At 36.4% G+C, this 26,372-nt stretch overlaps 2 protein-coding genes across 4 annotated transcripts in view; one reads left to right on the top strand and one right to left on the bottom strand.

Moving 5' to 3' along the window:
- The window catches only part of LOC137008984 (protein phosphatase 1 regulatory subunit 12B), a 58,532-nt gene extending 43,373 nt beyond the window's left edge, over nt 1–15,159 (top strand). The window contains exons 6-8 of one of the 3 annotated variants that reach the window (XM_067370822.1): nt 1,302–1,352; nt 2,140–2,214; nt 9,919–15,159. In XM_067370822.1, coding sequence (XP_067226923.1) covers nt 1,302–1,352; nt 2,140–2,175 — 87 coding nt within the window. In that variant the 3' untranslated portion in view covers nt 2,176–2,214; nt 9,919–15,159. The remainder of the gene's footprint in view (nt 1–1,301; nt 1,353–2,139; nt 2,215–9,918) is intronic. The other 2 variants (XM_067370823.1, XM_067370821.1) reach the window with 2 other exon arrangements.
- Nucleotides 15,160–22,229: 7,070 nt separating this feature from the next.
- syt2a (synaptotagmin IIa) overlaps nt 22,230–26,372 on the bottom strand; it is a 62,868-nt gene continuing 58,725 nt past the window's right edge. The window contains exons 7-9 of the mRNA XM_067371286.1: nt 24,720–24,837; nt 22,665–22,798; nt 22,230–22,586 (exon numbers count right to left, since the gene is read on the bottom strand). Of these exons, the coding sequence (XP_067227387.1) occupies nt 22,371–22,586; nt 22,665–22,798; nt 24,720–24,837 (468 nt within the window). The 3' untranslated portion in view covers nt 22,230–22,370. The remainder of the gene's footprint in view (nt 22,587–22,664; nt 22,799–24,719; nt 24,838–26,372) is intronic.

The following is a 26,372-nucleotide window of genomic DNA, read 5'->3' as shown; positions in this document are numbered from 1 at the left end:
AAAAATTGGCATCCGATGTCCCTTTAAAATGCCTGCATGCAATTAATTTCAGTAATCACAGTAATCACCCACTGTTACCGCCAAACCTGTCCTAACCCCATATCTCACCTCAATAGCAGCACAAGTGTTTTAGGTAACTTTATTTTACAGTGTTCCTGTTAGACATTACATGTAGTTAATTACAAAAAAATTTTGCATAATTACTTGCAACTAACCCTAAACCAAACCTACCCTAACCTAAACTCTATGTACAGTAGTTAATTATTATTACTTATTATAATTATACAAGTAGATCTTGAATTGTGCTATTGGACATTGTTGATATTTGAAATCAACCCAAACAAACCCACCTCTCTCTTCATTGCTCCACCTCCAAAACTCACACTCCAATCCTAATTACCCTGCTCCAAGTTGGTCTTGAACCCTGGCACGATCGCTGCTGGCATGTGAGGTGAATGCACTATCAATGACGCTAAGCACTGCATTCTCTAGTGATCGTCAGTGTGCAGTGCTATACCTGTACAGTTCTCACTATCTAGCCACTGTTACACACGCAATGCGAGTAGATGTCTGTTTATCACAGCTGACATGGAACAAAATGCTTCACGAAAAATAAAGCACAGTTGATGAATGAACGACAAGGAAGCACAAAAAATTAACATACAGTACACATGAGTAAATACAAAGTGTTCGTTGTTAGTCGCAAGCAGCACAGCAGCTCTAGACAATCAAAACCCAGTGTACTCGCATAAATAGCGGGATTGCCTCTGCGTCTGTTTTCAGGCCTTCCCACTTAGCTCTATCCAGTGCTGGAAAGATATTCTAATATAAACGCGAGTCCTAAAGCGTTTTGCCCAGGCACCTTCATTCCAGTGATATTCTTTTGAGCTTTTTTGTATTGTGTCCCATTTCTTGTTCTGCAGTTTTTTTTTTTTCTTTTTTCTTATTTTCAATTCTCCCTCTTGCTCGTTCTCTCTCCTCGACCATTATACGTCCCCTAATGCTGATTGGTTAGACGTTTGTTGTTGGTATAAGCCCGACTAACTTCCAAACAGTGTATCTGAAATACTACTGAGTCCCCCTTTAAATATATAACTACAGTACATTGCAATACAACATGAACACATGGACATTGTACCTAACAATTAACTTTTATTAATGTAAGAACATAGTAGTTAATGACACCCAATATAAAGTGATTTTTTTTATAATATAAAAATACTGAAAAATACAAACTCTTATTTGGTTCTATTTATTGAATTTTGAAAATTGTAATATGATTATTTTGTCTGCTTGTGTAGGAAAAGGAAGCATTGGAGAAGAAGGTTTCAGACATGGAAGAAGAATTAAAGGTAAAAGGAAAATGTCTATTAAATGTGGCTTTGCTGTATCATTCTGAGCCTGAGTTGTGGTGACTTTCGAGAGCATGTTATCCTCAAAATTTAGGACAGTTTGTTTGAATTAACTGATGAAAATTTTAGATTGCTTGTAGTTTAAGTTTAACAGCTAGTGTAACTACCATGCCTGTTTTAACCCATGTTAGCAAACTCTGCTGCCACCCTGCTCGCTACTAGCCACGGCCGTTGCGCTCTGCATCAGTACTGTCAGCGAAGCTCTGTAGCATCTCACAGCTGCAGCAGTACGTGGTGACCTAGTTCCAGCTACGCCGGGGCCAGACTGAATCCAGCACAGAGACACGGCGCGGCTTTTGTTCAGCATTCCAGTAGTAATTGCACATAGCTGGCATTTTGAGGGGCCAAGAAGAACACAGTGCCAAATATATGAAAGGCCAAATCAATGTGAGGCAGATGAGATTTCTGCGGGTGCTGTAGTCTGCCAGGCTCAGTGGGATAATTGATCCATGTCGCAATTGAGGATACAAGCTTTCTGGACTGTTTGGACTCCGATTAGTTCAAAGATGATTAGATTCGGCCAAGATATGCGGATGACAGTGTCATTTATATTGCAAATATGCAAACAGCTTTAGTTCTAGTACACCATGGAGGGATAAACTGTATTTATGCAGCTAGTCAAACACTGATGAGTAGGTCCAACAGACTCTGACTTCATTGAGCCTATCAACATTAGAAATGAGAAGCACTTGTATTTGTTTGATCAGTGATGTCACTGTTGCCCCAGCAGACGCCCTCAGTGAGGTTTCGCTACCAGTCCTGAGTTCATCCTCAGCTGGACTGGGTGAAAGAGGGGCAGATGGTGAGTGGTTTTGCCCCACGCGTGGTTGCCTGCTCACACACACACAACACACACCCATTACTCATGGCAGTACAACATGGTGTGGGTCATTTAGATCACTTAATGTCTCTCTTAGTCACACATTTGTATTCATACTCTCTTTTTTCTCTCCAAAGCTCTCAGAATAACTTGATCTCTTACTGTAATTCCTTGATAGCAGGCTTATTGTCCAATAAAGACAATAAGTCAAGTTACCTTTATACAATACAGATTTTTTCAAAGCAGGTTCACAATCATAAACAGGAAAATAACATAATCATTGATGCAAACTTCATTATATATTGGAGCTCTAAGCAGCTCTACAGAAGATAATAGTGTTGTTATTCAGGTCAATTCAGTTCAATGTTGATTCAGTTCAGTTCAATAAGTGTGTAAAGTTCATCAATTATGAAATTAGTTAATCTCAGCTATAAGCATCACTACAGAAGACAATAATGTTGTTATTCAGCTTAATTGACCCTTCGCCAGGAGTTTGATTGACAAGCGATCTAACGAATCATAACGCCGAATACGCCATTTTGTCCGACAAAGCAGTCAGGAGTTAGAAAATTACCCTCGGTGGACTTGAACTTGAAAAAACAACAGTAACTAAGGGGGGGGTGGGTCTTTGCAAAGGGTCAATTCAGTTTAATGTTGTTTCAATTCAATGACTGTCAATGTTGCAAAATTCATCAATTATTCAACAACTTCAATTCAGCTTTGAAGCAGAAAGCAATAGTATCATCATCCAGCTCAGTTCAGCTCAAGTTTTGTTCTAATCCAGAAGCATCAGTGCTGTCAAATCAATAATATTGTGGCATATTAACAAAGTCCCTTTAAGGCAAGTCATTTTACTCAGTGGCCATCTTTCTCATCTCATCTCGGGCAGCTATTTCAGTCATCCAAACTATTTTAGTCCTATTTCCTTGAATGGGAAAACATCAAATTCTCCAATGCTGTTCACTAAGCTTACGATTAAATTTCATTTTTGAAATCACCAATGAGATCTGACAACATCTGTCCCATAAATTTTGTTTCAAAATGCTCAAATCATGACAAAAAAACTGCATTTTTAAGGATGGACCAGCCAATGCGCATGTACAGTCCTTAGTGCATGTCTCATAACACTGACTCTTTCTGTAGCAACCAGGGCTGTGTTTCCCAAAAGCATTGTAAGCCTAAGTAGATCGTAGACCATTGCCAACAATGGTCTCTACGATCAACTTAGCTCAAGATGCTTGGGAAACACAGCCCAGAGATTCTAACGGCAATCAGCGATTGGCTCTTTTATTTAGAAGGTAGGATTAATTCTGCCATATTGCACTTTGCACATTCTCCCATTCATAGTAATGAGTGCACCGTCTTTTTATATCTAAAGTCTTTGATATTAAGAGTCCCTAAGAGTCAGACGTTATGCAAATGCCTTAATAAACATACACATTTGATAGTTACTCTGTGCTATTTTTCTACTCTGTGCTCTGTACATGCCTACCTTTGTTTGTCAAAGCAATGTGAGCAATTTTAGAGAGTTAACCCATTCAAATACCTGACTACAGATGCTTTTTGTAGAGACAAAACAATGAAAGAGCTATGAACAGATGCTGGATACGTTGGTCATTTTCTGTTGGTTTTCATGCATTGGAGAAACTCAACGGCCTGATTCCAGAGCTGTAAGCTGTGAAACCACATTTGGAAACGGTGTCAAACCTCAGGGTTTCTCCACATGCTGGTTCAGGAAGTTTCTGAGGTTGACCACAGATGTCTCACGTCGCTCATTAATCTTCTTACTGCGCTGTGTGAAACTTTTATATAACAAAATAGTGGTGATTACTACTGTTTAAAAGCTGAAGACAGAACTTCCCTTAGTAAAAAGCTTGATTTGATTTCATGCATGTGCTTTGTGTCAGTGAGTTTATCCAACACAGATTTATGTTCTCACCTGATCGTCTTTGCATGCTTATATTTCTATTCACATTCTAAAGGCAACATGAAATACTCATTTTATTTTTGTAATGTGACTATTTGAGATTGAAACAAGATTCATATTCTAATACATTACATATGTACACACACACACACACACACACACATTATATATATATATATATATATATATATATATATATATATATATATATATATATATATATATATATATATATATATATACATACACTTTTTTTTTTTATTATTATTATTATTATTGAATTTTCTAGGGCTGCCCTTGACTGGAGATTTTTATAAATCATATAAATCGTAATAATGAGCCTTTAATGCCTAAGTAGCCTAATCAGCATTCAAGCGCATACATAAAGCTTGCTAATGATTAATGAAAAAATGCTGGGTTAAAAACAACCCAAATTGGGTTGAAAATGGACAAACCCAGTGATTGGGTTGTTTTAACCCAGCGGTAGGGTTAAATGTTTGCCCAACCTGCTGGGTAGTTTTATTTAACTCAACTATTGTTTAAAAATTACTGTATTGCTTAATTAAAATTAAACCAAAGTATGTTGGAAATGAACATTTATTAATGTTCAATGAATAATTATTAAACAATAAACATTTATTAAATTGCTTATTAATAAATGTATATTAATAAACTATTAAATTTATATTAATAAAATATTAAAGCTTATTAATAAACATTCACCTTTTGTCTATTATTGTTGTCTATGGTTTTTATTTTCCCAACTATTTTGGGTTCATTTTAAGCTAGCCATATAGCAATTTTTAAACAATAGTTGGTTTAAATAAAACTACCCAGCAGGTTGGGCAAACATTTAACCCAACCGCTGGGTTAAAACAACCCAATCGCTGGGTTTGTCCATTTTCAACCCAACTTGGGTTGTTTTTAACCCAGCATTTTTTAGAGTGTATGAATGCGTCGGGGAAAAACAGCTAGGAGACTGCTTTAACCTTTTAATAATTCGCCTATACGTTTCATATGGATAAAACAACCTGAGAATACTTGTTTTCCATTTGAATTGGTTCATTTAAAAGTAGACATTTCACTTTCTATAGATACATATTTCATGTCTGTGAGGCAAGTTTACATGGAGTTTTGGTTCTTTTTTGCCTTGCTCAAGTTAAAAGAGAGAGACATCACAAATCACACCTTGTTTGCTTTTTTATTATTTTACAAAAGCACAATGTATTGTTGTCATTGTGAGTGAGATTATCTGTATGACCAAAAATGATGGAGTATTTTAAGAGCAAGTGATCGTGCCGGCATCTCCATGTTAGCTGTCATATAGTAAGTGTGCTACTATTTAGCTTTTACACTCTGCACAAACACTTGAATAGCCCACATTTTTCTAGGTTAACGTTAAAGCGAGCAGCCATGTCAAGTTGCTACTACTTGCTACTACTGTTTTATGCGATAAGCCATATTTGAGGTTGATGAATGAGCATTTGGATGTCGTGCCCGATGTATATTTACCACACAGACCAGCTATTAATGATCTGTCCATCACAGACTGTGTGACTTCACCAATTCCTGTAGATTTTTTTTCCATGACTAAATGACTAATAAAATTTTGGTCGACTAAGCCTCTTTTCGTTGACTAACGGTAAGTCGACTATTAGGGGGCAGCCCTAGAAATTTCCTTAAGAAATGTAGGGCGGGGCTTGATTTAATCCATTGGGAATTGAGTGGATCACACACACACAAAAAAAGCTTGATTGGATCATAAAGCTCAAAAAGATGGTCTGAGGGGAGAGAAAATGGTGGTGCATTGGGGCCCCTCACAACATTTCAAGCCAATCAGTTAAATGTGGCTATATAAAGCAGTTTACCAGATTAACACTTTCTGAATTACAGAAATATTTCATATATATTTCATATCATTATTTAATTTAATAATTAATTTTAAAATAATTTGACAATTTTATAATATTTTATAAACATTTTATATATTCAGCAATAAAAAAAATAGATAGCTAAATAGCCCAAAATAGTATCATTATCATAATCAGTGACATTACACACTATTTTACCCAGTGTACTTAATTAATTACACCTTATAAGAATGCTCATGTGACATCACTACATGTTGGCAGCCCTTAACATATGCAGTCCCTCCAGAATACCACTGGATTGAAGTCAGCTGAAAAGTCAGTTCAGAGGCAGAGCATCTTTTTGCATGTGTATAATGCACAATGCAGAATCACACACATTAAGGAATGTGTATTATTACAATTGATAGGGTTAAAGGATTAGTTCACTTTCAAATTACCCCAAGCTTTACTCAAGCTCAAGCCATCCTAGGTGTATATAACTTTCTTCTTTCTGATGAACATAATCTGAGAAATATAACTAAATATACTGACACATCCGAGCTTTATAATGGCAGTCAACAGGGTTCATGAGTATGAGCCGAAGAAACTACATCCATCCATCATAAACGTGTACTCCACATGGCTCCGGGGGGTTAATAATATCCTTCTGAAGCAAATCAATGCATTTGTGTAAAAAAATATCCATATCATATACTACAAGTTATGAAGTAAAATATCTAGCTTCCGCTAGACCGCCTTCCGTATTCAACATGGCGGAAGCTAGATATTTTACTTCATAACTTGTTAAATATACGTTTATGATTGATGGATGTGGATGGACTCGTGAACCCTGTTCACTGCCAATGTAAAGCTTGGATGTGTCAGGATATTTATTAATATTTCTCAGATTATGTTCGTCAGAAAGAAGAAAGTCATACACCTAGGATAGCTTGAGGGTGAAAGCTTGGGCTGATTTTGAACTAATCCTTTAAATTTGATTTCATGTTGACTTTGCTTCAACTAACTCAAGCACACTAATACTGTCCATTTTTTGTTCCCAAGCCATCTTTGATGTTCTCTCACACTCACTCTCGCTCTCATCATGTCTGGGCCTCTCTGTATCTCTAGACCCTTCCTGCTCTGGCTCGGCTGCAGGCTCTCCGCAGGGGGAATGCGCACCTCCTAGTGGAGAACAAAGCAATGCTGCGCACCCTTGCCCACCTCACTCAGACGGCCTCTCTCCCCGAGACGGAGGATCTCTAGTCCTCTGCTCGCTCTCTCTGTCCCTTCCTCCTTCCTGTTCTCTGCTGCACCCTGTAGTCCTCTTCCTCTGCCCCGCTGCTGTACACCTCTCAGGCAGGTCTCACTGTTTCATTTTTTTTGTTTTGTATTAGTAAAACTTTTTCATCCATTCTTTCTTTCTCGCTGTTTCTGTCCTGGGTCTGGGGAAGGGCAGCCCCTCACATTCCTTCTCCAGGCGGTGGCTTTGAAGATATTTATAGATCTTCCAAACCCATGACCAAACGCCTCTACACTCCAGCAATGTCCAAATCAATTCACAGCCTCTGTCGCTTCACATTCACAGTCTCTGTGAACACATAGACTCACTGGTTATAATTGACATTACAGAATATTGAATACATATATTACACACAGATAGCAATAAAAGGTTAATCAAAAAAATAGAAAAATATATATTTAAGTAAAATTACAAAAACAGAATAATGATAGAGTCGGTAACTCACTGGTTATATGTAACGCACTGGTTATAAATGTCATTACAGAATATTGAATGCCTATATTACACAGAGAAAACAATAAAAAAATGTAAATTTAAAAATTAAAATGATTTCAATTCATAAAATTACTTAAATATAATAATGAGCGACTACAACTACAAATTAATTATTATCAAAAATATTATGTTTTTCATGAATAAAATATATATTGAAAAAATCATCTGGTGAACTGATTTTCAACTAATAATGATTTGTATAGTTGTAGACAGCCGAGAGGGTGAAGACCACTGACATGGGACAGGCCAAAATCCTTATATGTTTGACTTTGGCTGGATTTAACCAATCGTTGAGATTTGCCGCTTGCAGTCAGGAAGGAGCTGAAAATGGAAATGTAAAGTCAGACGCTTTCTGCTTCATGTAGTGATGCTCATTCAAGTGTTTGCCTTCTTTATCACAGATGCAGTGGAACATCTGAAATATTTATCAAATACATAGACGTTCAGCCATTTCAGATGCTTTTATATAAAAACAAACACTTCATTCAATACTTTATGTACTTATGTGCTTATAACAGCACCTGTATGTACAACAGGGATGGACAACTCCGGTCCTGGAGGGCCAGTGTCCTGCAGAGTTTATCTCCAGCCCTGATAAAAACTCACTTGCCTATAACTTTATACTAATCCTAAATACCTTAATTAGCTGGTTCAGGTGTGTTTGATTAGGGTTGGAACTAAACTCTGCTGGATACTGGCCCTCCAGGACCGGAGTTGTCCATCCCTGATGTACAAGAATAAAGTTCAACATACACCTATACTATTTAAATACCAGTGAAGTGAGGTCTATATATTTTATTTTATCTTATTTTGAGAAACATAACACAACATTACGGTTACATGAGCTTTTACTGTTATAAACCATGGATTTGTGAACATTAGCGACTTTGAAAGTGTCAGACTAAACACAAAACACATGTGATCATTGTCATCTGTGAATCCGGCCAATCGTGAAACAGCTCTGTTGTCACCAGAGTCCATGTAGCCGAACTGCACAGAATGAGCCACCGCTCTTGAAACACGGTATTTTGATGGTATACATTACAGTGATGTATCAAGTCAGAATATTTTTTTAACTGGCATGCATCGCTTCAAGTCAGACAGTGACACACCTATTTTGTAAATATATGTTATGTAAATGTTAGATAATTATGTTAGATAATTTATCTTACATATCTAAAAGTTTTCTTTCCAAAGAAAGATGGGATTTGTGCCTTTATTGCTTAAAGCCAGCATGAACAAGAATAAATGTAGGGCGGAACATGATTTTGTCCATGGGGAATTGACTGGATGGTTGTGGTTTGCTATTGGTGGATCTCATGTGAGTGACAGGTTGCCCCACCCTCACGCCAGTAAACATGTCAGCAGAGATGTCACTGCAAGAGGAAGGGGAAGTTATTTTAATTAAAGATTATGAGGGGACATGAATAATAATAATAATAAAAAAGATAAATAATTTATAATAAATACTGCAAGATTCCATAAAAAATGTAAATTTTGATTTTATGATTTTGATTTTCAAATTGTATTCTATTCATGCTGAATGTCAGAACTGTCCACAGTGCTGTGAGCATCTGTGTGTGTGCTGGTTATTTCTAAAAGAGAGTTAGCACCAAAAAAAACACACACACAAAAAACTTGTTTTTGTATCCAATGGTTGGAAAGATGTGATATGAAGTCATGAGTGGCTGGGTTTGCTCTGTCGTTAAAGTTTTTGTAGTTCTGGCACTATTTTAGTCACTGCAGTAGGAGAAGGGGTCACACTTCTTTATGCATGAGCACACATTCACATGGCCGTGCTAACTGCCATTCCTTTATAAAGGTCAATTTGAAAATCATATGTTGTAGTGTTATGATCTAGCATTCAATGCATGTTTTATTACATATTTTTCCCACCTAAAAAATGTTTTACACCTAAATGAAAGCTTTTTACACATAAAACAAAATACAGTCATGTGAGATTATGAGATATGAGTGGTATACAAGAACTGTTTTATTCATCATAAAGTGTATCGTCATGTCATGGGCACCCCAATTTTGACATCACATTACCACTAAATATTTTTGAAGTTAATAATCAAAAGCGTTTTTTTCTCGTCTCTCATCAATCTCAGGTTTTGACAGAACTCAAGTCTGATAACCAGCGGCTGAAAGATGAGAATGGAGCCTTAATCAGAGTCATCAGTAAACTTTCCAAATGAGGACGACCGGGTGAAGAGGGAGGAGAAACACTGAACAGAGAGAGACCAAATCTGAGAACTTCACATTGACTTCAACCTGAACATTGTCATGCTGGGTAATGGTCTGTCATCTCTTACTCTTGGTGCGGCAGCTCCAAGGTTAAAGGGATAGTTCACCCAACAATGAAAATTCTGTCATCCTTTACTCACCCTCTTCTGTTGAACATAAAAGTAGATGTTTTGAGAAATGTATAAAGTGTTGTTTTTGTTAATACAATGGAATTCAGTGGTCACCAAAACTGTTTGGTTAACAACATTCTTCAAAATATCTTCTTTTGTGTTCCAGAGAAGAAAGAAAATAAGAAAGAAAATAACCACCTTCTTACAAAATACAGCTAAAACTTGCTTAAGATGGTAGCTGGATTTACATGTATTCTGCCTTAAGCTGGTTGAGGTGGTTGACCAGCTAGCTAGTAGAGCTGAGGTCAACCATCTTAAAGGTCTCGAAATATTCACAAGTTCTTTTCGTTCTTCGCTTAAGGGTAAAAAGAAGTTTGAAATACCTTTGGCATTGGGATGTTTGCTAACAGTATATCGCTACAATCTACCAATGCTAGTACAAAGTTGTTTACCACCCAGAGCAAACTTTTTCGGAAAGTTCACTTTGGCAAGCCCTTTTTAAACTCCCAAAATGAACTCCAAACAAACTTCACTTTGGCCTGGTTTTGTTTGCAATTACATCAAACCAGTTTGTTCTTCAATTTTTCTCGAAGTATACCAAGGCCTTAACTGACCTGGTTAGAGCTAATAATACATTTTTGCTGGTGGGGACCTGGGTAACGTTTCCCAAAAGCATCGTAAGCCTAAGTTGATCGCAGAACCATTGCCACTAATGGAGCTACGATCAACTTAGGCTTAGGATGCTTTTGGGAAACGCTACCCTGGTTGGTTAACAATGTTCCAAAGCACAACTTGAACTAGTTAACTGGTTTGACCTGGTGTTTACAGTAGGATACTCGAATAACACTGTAGCCACAGTATTGGTTCCTAAGAACTCCTTCAAAAACATCCAATGAATTGAATGTTTTCTCAGTGCCCTTTCTAAACTCTAAATGTTTCAAGATCAGTGTACAAAATGTTAAAATCCATCCATCCCTCCAGAATGAATGACCACACTGGTCCAGGCTGGTTTAAAGGTCTTAAAAATAAAGGTTCTTTATTGGCATCTATGGCTCCATGAAGAACCTTTAACAGCCATGAGACCTTTCCATTGCAAAAAAAAGTTATTTAGATTATTAAAGTCGTGCTGAAGGTCTTTTCTTTCTTATTATGACACATCTGAGTGTAATTGGTTTATTAAAAAATAGGAAATGTAGGATTGGTTCTGTGCATTGGTTGGTGATTAGATTTTGAGATGTGGGCGTTGCACTCAAAAGTGGAGGCAGATGAGCATGAGCTTGCAGGGGCGGGATATAAGCAGAAATTTATTATACAAGTTAGTGTTGTCAAAAAATATCGATATTTCGATACTTATCGATATAGAAATATCTGAAACAATTCCAATTCTCCTTTTCTGCACTTTTCTGTATTGATATACCGGCACCAGCTGCGCGTAGTGGTATGCACACAGTCGCCTCTCAAACAGCTCACTAGTAACAAATTGAGTTCTTTTTTGTGGCTTATTGCATTCAAATGTTCAAATACACACAAACATATTTAAAAGTGCCTGTCTTGCCAAGTATTCAGGTAAACAGTCAGTTTTGGAAAGTAAAAAGTTGGAAAAAAAAAATCAAGTTGTGTAACAGTATATTGGATCCGTGCATAAGCTCTTAAAGTGACAGCAGCCTAATAAACCTGCTGCTGTCTGTCATGTTGATCGAAGAACAAAAGACTAAGAGAAAATCACTCGCTGCTCCTGACTGAATAACTTTTGTAACTTTAATAATAAGCATTAATCTGCATGTAATTTTTACAATGAAGACTATCCAGCGTTATTTTACATTTGATTACTTTCAATTCTGTAATATTTCTTACCTGAATACTGTTAGACCCACCTGAAAAAAAACAAAAAACAAAAAAAACATAAAGCTGTTTATTTTATTTGTCTCATTATTAGATCGTATTTATTTGTGCTATAGTTTGCAGTTTGTTTACTTGTTATTTTATTACTGACTGTTTACTTGTCTTTTTCATAAGTTTAGTTCCGTTTCAAATAAAGCCTCCTTGTGCTTTGTAAACTATTGCAACAAAATTACCCAAATTATCAAAAGATTATGAGATAATAAAATATCTATATGGCAGTATATATGGCAGTTTTCCCAGTGGTATCGAAAATGGTATCGAATATCGGTATTTTTCAAGGTATCTTATTGAAATTGCAGTATCGTGACAATACTAGAAGTCCTGCATACATCACCAGAGAGAAGTCACTTTCATTTTCGCCCAGAAAGTCCAGTTATGACATTTTGATTAAACATTTCAAAGTTAAAATTTTAATAATAATAATAATAGTAATAATAAAATGAATTAAGTAATCTATTTAAAAAATAGTAGGGCGAATTTACTGCTGAAAAAAAGGGAAAGTATAAAAGTAGGGAAAGTTAAAAGTTGAATTGTTTAATGTAAGGTTCTATGGGCAACCGAAAATGGTTCTTCTGTGGCATTACTGCGAAAAACCCTATTTGGAACCTTTTCCAGATTGGTGTGAGTCCAGCATGAACATACTTTTCACCAGCAAAATTTAGTTTGTGAGGCTGGTGAAGCTGGTTGACTAGAAAACTCTTGCTGTTGAGAAGTCTTGTGGGAACACCAGCACACCAGTATCAGCACACCAGTAACACCAACTTTTCTGGCCTTTTCAGCATGGAAGAGCTGTACAAACTGCCATTCATTTAAAGAGTGTTTGATCATCAATCAAAACTAATTATCCTGAAGCAGGCGGCCTAATATGATCTTTAGAAGCTCTGCCAGAACATTGTAAAAGGAATGTTCCCACTGAGGAATGATGTCACTCTCCTTTAACTAAATTCATATCAATTCATCGGTCCTGTTTACTTTTACAATTGTAGTGTTTATATATGAACTGACGGGCTGAAGAATGGATAAATGGCACCATTATTGAATGTGTTTTATATTTATTTATGCCTTTTGTGTGTAATTAAGAGTATCTATATGGATAAAACAGAAAACATCACACCTAATATGCCTTTTTAAATGCTTTGTTTATTTTCACTGTCCACAGTTTTTAACCTGTAATCTTGAACCAAAGCTCACAGCACTTTGTTTATGATTGTGTTTGTTGTTTGCCTGTTATGATTATTAATAACACACTGTAAAAAACAGAAAATGTAGTCAAGTGCCTTTTTAGGTGCAGTGCTGCCCTCTGCCTGTCTGCATGATCATTACAGACATTTTTAATAGGTTCCACCACTTCACTCAAATGTATTTCCAGTGTTTGGTGTTCTTATGCACTTCTGAAAAAAATTATTAATTTATGTGCAATGTCAGGTATGCATTTAGATTTAAGTTCCATCAGCCATTTATCATCAGACCTCTATATATTCCATTTCCCTTACAAAAATAAATGAAGTAAATAAATTTAAGTAAAAATAATTTTCAAGTATACTATATGTATTAAGCATACAACTATCTATGTACTAGTAGTATAATTCATCTAACTTTTCTTTACTATTGCAACTACACTCCGAGTGAACTTGGTATACTGTTAGTGTATACCTATACACATGTACTTGCAGCATACAAACTGTTAAATTAGCAGTGAGAGTATACTTCAATGTGTGTAAATAGTGGGCTAGAAGTATATAACTAGTAAACCAACAGTGTACCTATAACGTTCATGTGTAGTACAGTTGCAATACTAAAACATTTTTAACATTTGCTATACTGTTACACTTGGGCCCGGTTTCACAGACAGGGCTTAGCCTAAACAAGGATTAGGCCTTAGTTCAATTAGGATATTTAAGTACCTTTTATAAACGTACACTAGAGAAAAAAAAAAAGAAAAAAAAAAAATACTGGTGTAGATCTTGAGACAAAACAATGGCACTGACATATTTTAATATATATCAGTATAAGTTGTGTTCAGTTAAAACAGCTCAAACATGCATTTTAGTCTAGGACTAGCTTAAGCCTTGTCTGTGAACTCCCTGTACAGTAGAGGGTGCCGCTCCAACAAAACTTTTCAGCTCTGCTGCTGTTCTGGATTGCAGAAGAATAGGAGCAGTAGAAAGTTTAACACTTATTTCAGCAAATAAAATACAAAAACACAAATGTGATGATTTTTGCTTATTTGTATGGTTGAATTGGACCAATGGAAGTCAGCATCAAATACAATGTTTTATAAAGTGTGATTAAATACATAAAATATATTTGTGTTATTAAAGATATTTAATTAGTGCAGATTTGCATAATATTCTGCGTTTGCATTTCACCGTTTTTATTCGTTCTGAGGAATACTGAATCTGTTCGTGAGATGAGTAATTCCTGCTCACATATAGTCTAGAACTACAATAACCATCATGTTTACCCACAATGCCTCTGCACTTATGACTCTCAACATGGGGACTAACGGTGCATTCCAAACAGCATATATCGCCCTCCGAAGGGCACTTCAGAGTGAAAACAATCATGGCCGCCATATTGAAGGGTCGTTTAAACCGAAGTGCTCAAAACTGGCCACTTCAAAGGGCCCTACGGAATGAAGGATTTCGAAGGGTACAACTGATGGACACTCCGGGCCCCCATGATCCTTTGCACAGGGAAGTTGTTTGACGTCACAGAGTTAGATTTGGTACATTATTATGTCAAAACGACATTGAAACATTTGAATGGACTGATAAAGGGAGCTGTAAAGTATTTTTGTTGAAGTACAAATTCATAGACACACTATACAAATATTTAAAGTAAAAGACCAGCAGTAGCTTATAATTACAGTAAATTAATGCGTATTAATACAAAGAGTACACCAGGGGAAAAAAGATGAAGACGCCTTCTTGATTGTCTCGTTAAGATGGCGCTGAAGTGCGTTCCCAAAAAAATAGTTTTTTGACCCATACACCCTTCATCCCTTCGAAGCTCTCACTCCAGAGGGTAAACCCTTTGAAGGGATTAGGGCATAGGGATGAGCCCTTCCGAATGGAATGCAGGGAAGGAGAGCTTTCAGTCAATAAATGGGACAACAAAGTAATCTACGTATACTTATTTGAAAAGTAACAGATATTTTGTTGTAAATTTAAAAGAAAATGTGTTACTTTACTTTATGCGTTACACTGCTTACAAGTACAGTAAACCATTAGTACACAGATATTACTATACTTACTACAAAAAATATACTTAAAAACTTGAAGTTTACTCCTTTTCTTGTAAGGGTTTTTGATGCCAGTACCACCTTTTATTAAATATCTGCATTCTTACAGATTGTCAGAGCTGTAATAGGTAAAAAAAAAAAAAAAAAAAAAAGGAATTCAATGTTAAATAACATACAACAACATTATAATCAGAATTAAGTGTAATTAAAAGGCCTTTATTTTCTTATTTGTTTCAGTACAGAGCTGGTAACACACATAATAAATCTGTAGAGCTATTTGGTTCCCTTGACGTCTTTACAAGGATTGCTGATGCTCATGTACTGTCCACTAGGGGGTTGTGGGAAGAGTCTGTGAGCAACGTTTTCTCAAAGTGTCCCATCAAGGGCTAAAGCATGCGATTGATCCACACTAGGCACGACAATACGGACATGAACACACGCACACACACGAGAACACCGAAACAGGTACAAACATAGTCTGAGGGCCAAACCCTCACAGTCTCCCACCGACAAAAAAAAAAAAAAAAAAAAAAAAAAAAAACCCACCACGGATAGAAAAAAAAAGAGCATTTTACAATTCCAGATAAGCAGAATGAAAAGTGCAGAATCAAATAAAACAAAATGGCAGGCTTTTGATTCTTTTTCCCCAGAACTTTGCTATGTGATTACGCCAAAGCAGACATGATAGCATCGGCTAGCATTCAAAATAATGGTGAAAACGTCTCTGTTATGGGCATTAATGCAGACTCTCATTGATTTGTATGACATAAAACAGTCACAGAGCGTTACATAGACAACTGAGCTGGTTTTGTAAGCTGATTTATACATGGAGAGCAAGATTAAGATGGATTTTTAAACTGCTCCCACATATCTTTGCTTGCAAGTAACAACTCTATGGTTGGCAATCAGGAATGTTTCAAACTAATGTTCATTGTGCATGCTGCCATATAGGCAGAATGGCAGTGCTTGAGTAATTCACAACAAATGATTATTTATTAAAGGGCCTATGCATTATTTTTAAAGTCACATACAATCACAATCAAACCTCAAGCAATGCTGATTGAAATTACTTGGAAAAGCTGAATTTCTACATCATTCTGCTGAATCTTCTTGTCCAAATTTCACGATACATTTTAGTTTTCCCATATCGAATTTGGGATTGTGAATTATAATTAAAATGGTAAAAACAAGAACTTTTACATCCTGCGATAAATGCATTTTCGTGGTTAGACAACCGTTCTAAACTTTGCCCTTTGAAAATGCATGTGTATGTGTACATATTGGAATGGCAACAACCACATGTGTATGTTCATACAGACGCCCCTTGCACACTTTGTGTTAAATCAAGGCATTTACAAAACTCAATAAAGACTGAAATCATCATAATAAACATCAATACAAATTGATAAGACACATTGTTAACAAAAAGACTGACTATTGCAAGTTAAACTGCCAATAATTCTTAACTTAGCACACTTTAGGAAACAGTGTGGCCCCGTAGCTTCACAGACTACATGGAATGTTGAGGAGGAACATCGGCCTATGAAAGGAGGACGTATTTTAGGATCATCTATATAGCTGAGCTGCAAAGATTTAGCTCAAGTCTTATGGCTTTATCTTAGTCACACTCGCACACACAAACTTACTGTTTATTGGCTAGTTAAACGCTGTTATTATGTAAAATATTCATAAAGAAAAGCTATTTAGAAAACAATGGGGACTCCAAGTTTTCTACAACACGATTGATACTATTGTGCTCCGGCAACTTTGTCGCCAAGGTAGGAATCAGTTGGTCCGAAAAAATCACGTAAAAATGACGTAAAGTCAGATAAAATGGCAGTAAACGTGACTTCTCTCATTGGCACTGACTGTGAAAAAGAAAAAAATCATAATAAAGTGTACATTTTTCGTAATGATTTTGTATGATCCAAAACTTTTTGACAGAGATACTCTGCTGATTACAGGATCCTACAGGATGGGGGGAAAATATACACTTGGAGCCCCCGCTGGAATTTTTTTTTTTTTTTTACTTCCCACAAACTTATTCTGACAAAGAGACATAGAAATATTACTCTGAAAAATAAAGAACTCATTTCAAATTAATGAATTAATGAATACATAAACATTTTGTTCCTTAACAATATTAGTAGACGGCAAGCATGCGGCTACGTTTTCATTCTATATTAGTTCACACAAAGCACTTAACATACAGTATTTGCTCATGATGTCCAGGCATGGATTGAATCTGAAAATGAATATTAGTCTAGTTTACTTCATATTCTCTCCAGTACCCACTCACAGAAAATAAATGCATATTTGATTTGATTAGAAAATATACACAGTATCTTATCCTCCTCCGTTTTGTTATTAAAATGACAAAGAACACCTACTTAGGTACACAATATATTTTTTTGCTTCATCTCTGAAACATGCGCATCTTTTTGTATTGTAACATGCAGTATCATAAAGTAGGAACTATGCATATATAGGTCAAACTACACGCCTATGGGTTTTGGGGAGGGGGTGTTAGTTGCAAGTTACGAGTTGTTTTTGTTTTTTGTGAACGTTCTTTGAAATAAGGGACATATTTGTGTAAGAGATTAAACCTGAAAAAATGACATTAACAGAGTAAACAAAGACAGTGATCCCTAAATGAGGTTTCGATACTAGCAGGAAAAACAAAAGCATGATAAACAAATAATCACACATTCATTAGACCTGCAAAAATGTCAAATGGCACTGTGAATGTGGATGAAAATACCTGCTATTGCAACTGAACGCAGCCTGTCAAAAGAGCTGCTTCTGTTTCATATAGGGAAACGTCACTGAAATGACTTTTAAATGAAGTCTCTGCAGTCTTCAGATATTTACATATCTGAATGGCACAAAATAGCTTCAACTGCAATTTTCTTTATTATATTCGTTTACAAAAAAAAAAAAAAAAAAAAAAAAAAAAAAACTAGGATAAAATAATTTGCCCCGCACTTAACCTCATCTGATGGCGGGAATATATTTAAAATATTTATTTGAAATATTTAAAACTTAAAGGGTTAGTTCACCCAAAAATGAAAATTCTGTCATTAATTACTCACACTCATGTTGTTCCACACCCGTAAGACCTTCGTTCATCTTCAGAACCAAATTTAAGATATTTTTGATGAAATCTGATGGCTCAGTGAGGCCTCCATTGCCACTGCCTCCACTGCTTAAAACAGTTCATGTGACTAGAGTGGTTCAACCTTAATGTTATGAAGTGACGAGAATACTTTGTATACGCCAAAATAAAAATAATAAAAAATAAATAACGACTTAATTCAACAATCTCTAGTGAAGGGAGATTTCAAAACAGCGCTTCATGAAGATTCAAAGCTTTATGAATCTTTTGTTTCAAATCAGTGGTCCGGAGAGTGCCAAAGTCATGTGATTTCAGTAAATGAGGCTTCTTTACATTATAAGTGTTTAGAAACATTTGGAAATTTCAATGGTTTACGTGACTTTGGCAGTCATGAAATCGACCATCACTAGATACTGTTATATCAAAAATATCTTAATTTGTGTTCCAAAGATGAATAAAGGACTTACAGGTGTGGGATGACATGAGGGTGAGTCATTAATGACAGAATTTTCATTTTTGTGTGAACTAACCCTTTAAAGACTTAAAGGAAATGCTCATCCAAAATGCAAATTCTGTAATCATTTACTTGTATGACTTTTTTCTGTGGAACAGAAAAGAACATACTTTGAAAAATGTCCATACAATGAAAGTCAATGGTGTCCGATCTTGTTTTGGACCCCATTGACTTTCACTGAATGGACAAAAACTGTCCTTAAAATATCTTCTTTTATGTTTTAGGTTTGGAAAAACGTGAGGGTGAGTAAATGATGACAGAATTTTTACTATTTGGTTAACTGTGAACATTTCTCTTCCTCGCACATAACTATTACGAGATTTCTTGGAATATAGAACATGAGCAGAATTGAGTTCTTTTGTGCTTTTATCATTTTTTCTGACAAATCTGTCCTCTTTCATTATTTACAAAAAGTCTCTGACAGTCTGCAATAAAATCCTTTGTGTTCTCAAAGGAAGACAAAATCATAGGGCTTTTGAATTTCATGATCACAGACTTCATTTTAACACTAAATGTAATTGGATAAAAACTACTACACTCATCCAATCTGATTGTGGCAGTAAAGTGATGTTTCCATGTTGCCTGGTGCAGGATAAAGCCTGGTAAAGTGACGTTTCCTTATGAGAGCGTGTTTTTAATGGGTCACAGCATGTACACAACAAAGTCTCACTCAAATCCACTCGTGGGTCTTTACGTGTAGCTTTTGGCCTGATTAAGTCTATACTCAATAAATTATGCTCCAAAAAAACGTCTTGATCCAAATCAAGTTTGCGAATTTGCTTAATTTTCATAATACTTAACAACTGAACCAATATCACAAGGTATAATTGCCAAAAGAGTTTCTCCAGGCAATATGAGGATAAAATACACAAAGATTTACTTCTGTGTCGGTCTTAAGCATATGATATTCTGAGATTCACATCCTCACACAATGACTCATACTGTAAGCCCTAAAGCAGCTTTCAGTTGATACAATTTCCCTTTTTAAACAAATGCAAACTCTGACAGCTCGAATCAAGAATGCGCCATCACAAAAGCACATATTGAGATTGATAGAGCAACATGTACAGAATGCAATTCCAGTAGTGCAAATAAGTTCAGTGGTTTGGTAAGATGTGCAGTAAATACACACATAACAGTACCCTCTATCAACTCTTCTCGTGAAACCATACAAACTTCTGGTTTAAACATTTGAGTATAACATGAAAACAAAAAGTGATGGAAGTTTTGAAAAGGAAAAGTTCACTCACTGTATGACTTACTTTCTTCCGTAGAAGACAAAAAGAGAAATTTTGAAGAATGTTCAAGCTGCTCTTTTCCACAAAATGAAAGTGAATGGTGACCAAATGTGCCAAGCAAGGTTTTTATAGATTTTTTTGAATAATGACTTGAACATCGGTATGTGAGATTTACTGGATTCACTGGGGTTCTGTACAGAACCCTTGTAACGGTTATGCTCTGTTATGTCCTGTTTTAATTTCATTTTCACTCTGTCTGCTCTGTTCCCTTTTTCCTCAGTTCCCTAGTTAGTTTCCTTATTTGTTAATTAGTACCCACATCTGTTCCATTTTATCTTCAATTCCTTTGTGTATTTAAGCCATGTAAATGTGTAATTGTGATTCTGATACTCCTGCGTGTTCTCATTGCTTATTAAAAGACTCTCTATTAATCTTTGATTTGTGCATGTTCATCTACATGTGACAACCCTAGGGTTCTTGACTATGTTTTGAAGAACCCTATATGCCCAAAAGATATATATATATATAATGAGAAATGTCTTAAGTAAGTGCATTATCCGTTCTTGCTTAATGGGTTATTTCAATATTTTCTACTGATAAAGTATGTTTACAAATTTAATTAATATTAAAAGTGAATCTAAATCCATAAATCGATCACATGATGGGAACCCCTAACAGGTTCTATATATGAATCACCTGACCTTTGAGGTTCTAGAACCTTTCTTCTATAGCTGTGTTCGAAATCGTGTACTGTTGAGTAGGTACTACATTTGAATTAAAATTTCCTGTTCTATGTTCTATATAATACAAATGCGTTTAGTATGAGTAAAATCCGGACGTACTACAACCGCCTTGTTGTTACTGTCACATGACCTACCAGTGTCAGTTACATCCCTTCATCTGTATACTCATGGGATAGTAAAGTGTCCTTTGCATGCACACTTCAGAATCTCACTGGAAGTAGTAAGTCATCCGGGTACTTTTCACCTACTGTTTTTTTTCGAATATTATGAATTCGGACATGCTACTCTGTTCGCATACTGTTTTTTCACGTATTATACAGTAGAGAAGTATTCGATTTCAGATGCAGAGAATGACTTCAGAAGACTTGGTATATAAATGGATGGATTTTTTTAAGCTGGATGGTCGCCATTGACTTCCATTGTATGAAGAGAGCAGCGTGAACATGCTTTGAAATGTCTCCTTTAGTGTTCCACTGCCGTAAGAAAGACAATGATGAATTCATTTGCATTTTTTTGTGAACTATTCCTGAAATGAGCGGATTCAGAACATCAAAAACACACAAAAACTAAAAAATAAAAGCAGATTGACTGGAACGAAGCATTGACTGGAACAAAAACACACCTTCATTTAAAGTGCTGAGGCAGAAGACATTTACAAGAAATCAACACAAAGAAACAAATATACCAATGCTAACAGGAAGACGTCCCTGGCAGCTAAGAATTGCTTATTTCGTGATGTTTCAAGGCTTGTCTCCTTTTTGTCAGGGTTTGGTAGGATGTTGGGCAGTGGAAGAAGCCAGCTGACAGCTGGAACCGAAGAATGGAAGAAGAGGTTGTTTTGCAGGCAGTGTAATCGACACCTGAAAGATACCTTCTGGTTGGGTCAGGAGCATCTAGTCCAATTATCTCCCCAGTTCCCATTTCCTCTAGTTTTTTTTTTTTTTTTTAGTTTTTTTTTATACTTATTCATAATGATAAACCATTCTTCAACTGTCCTTTCAGACTCAACAAATGTAACAGAACTGATTTCATCTAGATGACCAGAGAATCTAGAAGGAATGTGTTAAATTAGGCAGTGGAAGAGGCAGTGTTTTCTATCCCTGGTCCCCGATGGAAAACTTTGGAATGCTGTTGATCTGTTGGATATATGGGTGTGAATGTGAGCTTACATCACTTCTGTGAATAAACCTCAAGGATATACGGACCTATGAGCTCGGCCTGTCCTCAAAAACATCTGTAGAAAGTAGAAACAGTCTTGCTCATTACACCCTGATCCAATATCTCGTTTTTAGCTGATGATGAGGCCGAATCGTCTTCTTTAATACCTTTAGGCTGGTGGGCCATGGTTGTAATTCAGTGCTGACTGGGTAAGATGACATGTAGTGCATGTTGAAAAGTGGAAGGAAGGAAGGAAGGAGGTAAAGGAGATAGGGAAGGAAGAAGAACAGAATTACTTCTTGGCAGTGAGGGCTGCTAACGTGGCATCCACCTCCTCCTCAGGTTTGAGAGGATGCCACTGAGCGATGGGCCTGCGTGGGTTTGCCAGCATGTCGGACCAGTGCCGAAGCTCAGTGCCCTGCGCTTTGCTTCCCACCCAGATCTTCCCGATGGCGTCGTTCTTACCGATCTTATCATAGTCGAGCACCGTGATCACAGCTTGTATTTTCTAAGGAAAAACAGATATTGTGCTCAAAGTTTGAAGGAGCACAAAAAGAACTCTTGTGTTGAGTCGTGTAAAGCGTACCTGCATCTGGTCCTGTGGGATCTCAAAGCTGAAGGACTCATTGTAGTACGGGTTCAGTGTGTTCTTCTTCACTGTCGTCTTCTTCTTCTTCAGTCGCTTCCCGTTTTGCAAAAGATGAATCTTCACATACGGATCTGTAGAGATTTACCAGTGCCAGCTGTTATGCAAGTATATATGTTTCACTCGGCATCTTATGTTATGTATGTTGTTTACATATATGCTTAAAAGGTCTGCATTGTGCTTTCTACAGATGTGGACTTTTGATTGTGTGAGTTGGTGACACAAGTTTAAATAAAGCTAAACTAATTTAAATAATGAAAAAACTTGAACGAAAATTAGAAGTTTAAGTACTAAAATTACTAAAATTAAAGCTAAAAAATAAAGCTAAACAGAATTAAAAAAAAAAAAAAACTTAAAAATTACATGTATTTTTTTAAATATAAAAAAAACTTAAAAAACATAAAATTACTAAAACTTAAAAAATATAAATAATATAAAATATAAAAAAAATGCTAATAAAAATATGAATAAAGACTATAATAGTACTTTAATAATACTAAACCCTTAATATATACAGTATATGTAAAACATTGATTACAGGGACGCACGTCCTGATATCGCTTAGTTAGATGCGTTCCTGGGTCAACATATTTTGTTGATCCTGGAACAACATTCTAAGCTGAAAAATTAGTCTTAACCCTATTCTTACCCCTAAACCTAACCCTACCCATAAGTTATCCCAAAAATCAGAGGGAAATGATAGATGAATAACACTGATATAGAAGCACCAATTCATGACTTTAAGCCTAAACTTGACATAATCTGTAAACTTGTCCCTCAAATCGGATTGGTTGATTTGAATGTTGTTCCAGGATCAACAAAAATGTTGACCCAGGAACATGATGAACTCCGCAATATCAGGTTATGCTACAGGGACAGTCCCCCTGGATGAATAGTGCAAGCTCATGGATTGCATTTTGCGGGGGTTCAAACCTACAACCAACCAAGGGCTTAAACCATTACTCCACAGACACCATGAGTGCATCTCAATCAGCCCTCAAGTTCAGCAGTTAGGGCACTGATCAAGGAGTCGGCCATTTTAAGCTTTGTCTCATCCTTCCAGTGCACTGAAACGTTTGCTGTCTAAAAAGTCCCACAATGCATGTGATAACCAGGGAGCATCGATGCTCACTATGTTCCCTTAACGGAAGTTCTGAAGTAAGAAGCATAAATTGTGTGAGCCAACTTAAATCACATAATGACACATGATAGGAATTTATAATTTATGTAAATGTTGCACATATATGTAACAAGCAAAGCATTTATTATAATGTACTTTAAATAACATTAAAAACTAATGTCAGAAAGATATCAGTTCTGCTGTTGTTCATTAATACCAGTAGTAACATTGTACAACGAGGATGTTGTCATGTCACCATCAGTGTCCCAATGTGTAGTGTGCCAGGGTCTTTACTGTCCTTACAACTGCCCAAATTTGTTTACATGATAGGGAGCTAGGGAGATGATTAAGATGCACCCCGGGTCTTTTCTGTAATCACTTCAGATTTTACTCAAGATTTGAAGGTTAAGAAAGACTTTTTGGACCCTTTAATCCTGGTCCCAGCAATGTTTTGAGTGGTGCTGTTCTCAGAGCCGCCAGCAGATGGCAGCAGTGAGCACTGACTAGAGGGGACGTGTGGCGCTGCGCAAGCAGGACTGCAGAGTCAGCACGTGAGCGCTATCTGTTCTGCATGGCTACCACTGATACTAAAGCACAGGCGTGACACAAATGTGCTGCTGCATCACTGAAGCCTGCTGTGCATGTCTGACAGAAACATGACCAATTAATGAATTAATTAAAGCTGAAACAAAGAATGAATAAAATACGAACATATATGGTCTAAACGCAAACAGAAAAGAGAAAACACAAATCAAAACATTATTTTATTGTTATGGCATATGCAGGAACATCCAGTCTTCTGCGTGAGTTTATCTCCACCCACTCTCTGGAGGAGAACGAAAAGAGAAAAGGCAGTGCATTATGTGTGTGTGTACCTGAGAGTCCACCAACATCCATCTTTTTCAAGTTCTTTGCCTCAAGGATACAGATGGTGAGTTTTCCAGCTGTAGGTACATAGCGCAGAGAGATGCAGATATCTCCCAGCTTTTCAGGCTGTGTTGGGGGAAAAATAAAATTGTTGGTCTTAAAGGGACAGTTCACCAATAATTGAAAATTCAGTCATTTTTACTAAGGTCTGACATGAATGATGCCAAGTGTTGGGTGTCCGAACACATATCACCAATTAAAATATATTGAATCTGTGAAATTTAAATGTGCAAATTCTATATATGAGCCAAAACATTATGACCAGTCACGGGTGAAGCAAATATTGTTGATCATCTCCTAACAAGGACACATATTGGGGTCTGGGTAGATTAGATGGTAAGCAAATAATCAGTTCTCACAATCAACGTGTTGACTGCGGGAGAAATGGGCAGGAATAAAAATGTGAGTGACTTTGACAAGGGCCAAATTGTTATGGCAAGGCGACTGGGTCAGAGTATCTTTGAAAGAGCAAGGCTTGTGGGTTAAATCCGGTCAGCAGTGGTGAGATTTTAACAACAGTGGTCTGAGGAGGAACAAACCGGTGACAGGGTGTTGAGCGTCCATGACTCATCGATGCACAAGGGCAATGAAGGCTATCCCGTCTGGTCTGAGCAAACAGAAGGACTACTGCGGGACAAGTCACACAAAAGTTTAATGATGTTATGGGAGGAATGTGTCACATCGCACTCAGTGATGTATGTGACTGTGTAGCCCAGACCAATCAGAGTGCCTATGATGACTCCTGTCCACTGTCAAAAGTGCTTACAATGGACACATGAGCACCAGAACTGGACTTTGGAGCAGAGGAAGAAGGTCACCTGGTCCGATGAGTCCCGTTTCCGTTACATCATGTGGATGGCCGTGTAGGTGTGTGCCGTTTCCCTGAGGAAGTGATGGCAGAAGGATCACTGTGTGACGATGATAAGCCGGTGGAGGGAGTGTGATGCTCTGGGCAATGAGGAATGGAGTTGAAGGTGTTGCCCTGGCCTCCAAATTCCTCTCAATCCAATCGAGCATCTGTGAGATGTGCTGGACCAACAAGTAAGGATGCAAAGGGGCGGAAAGTTTCCTGTAAATTTCTGGAAACTTACAGTATGGAAACTTTCTACGGGAACTAAACTTGGGGAATTTTGGAAATATTCCAATTTGGAAACTTAACAGGAATTTATGGGAATTTACGAGATTTTATAGGAATTAATTGGAAATTTTGTGAAATTTATATAAATGTATAATATTTATATAAAATATATCATATACAAACATAAATATAAACATTTTGTTTGGTCATAACATAAGTTATTTCTTTTTTGCATTCAATTAATTTAAATTTAGCAAATATTAAATATAAATATTTTTTATTGCAGCAATTGTTATGTTTTATTTATTTCAGTGTCACATGATCCTTTAGAAATCATTGTAATATGCTGATTTGATACTCAATTATTATCAATGTTGGAAAAAGTTGTGCTGCTTATTATTTTTTTGGAACCTGTAATACTTTTTTTCAGGATTCTTTGATGAATAAAAAGTTAAAAAGAACAGCATTTATTCAAAATAGAAATCTTCACTTTAATATCACTTTTTATATAGTTGCTGAATAA

Source organism: Chanodichthys erythropterus, chromosome 20 (genome assembly GCF_024489055.1).
Source record: "Chanodichthys erythropterus isolate Z2021 chromosome 20, ASM2448905v1, whole genome shotgun sequence".
NCBI classification, from domain to species: domain Eukaryota; kingdom Metazoa; phylum Chordata; class Actinopteri; order Cypriniformes; family Xenocyprididae; genus Chanodichthys; species Chanodichthys erythropterus.
This window is presented reverse-complemented; position numbering and strand designations above follow the sequence as displayed.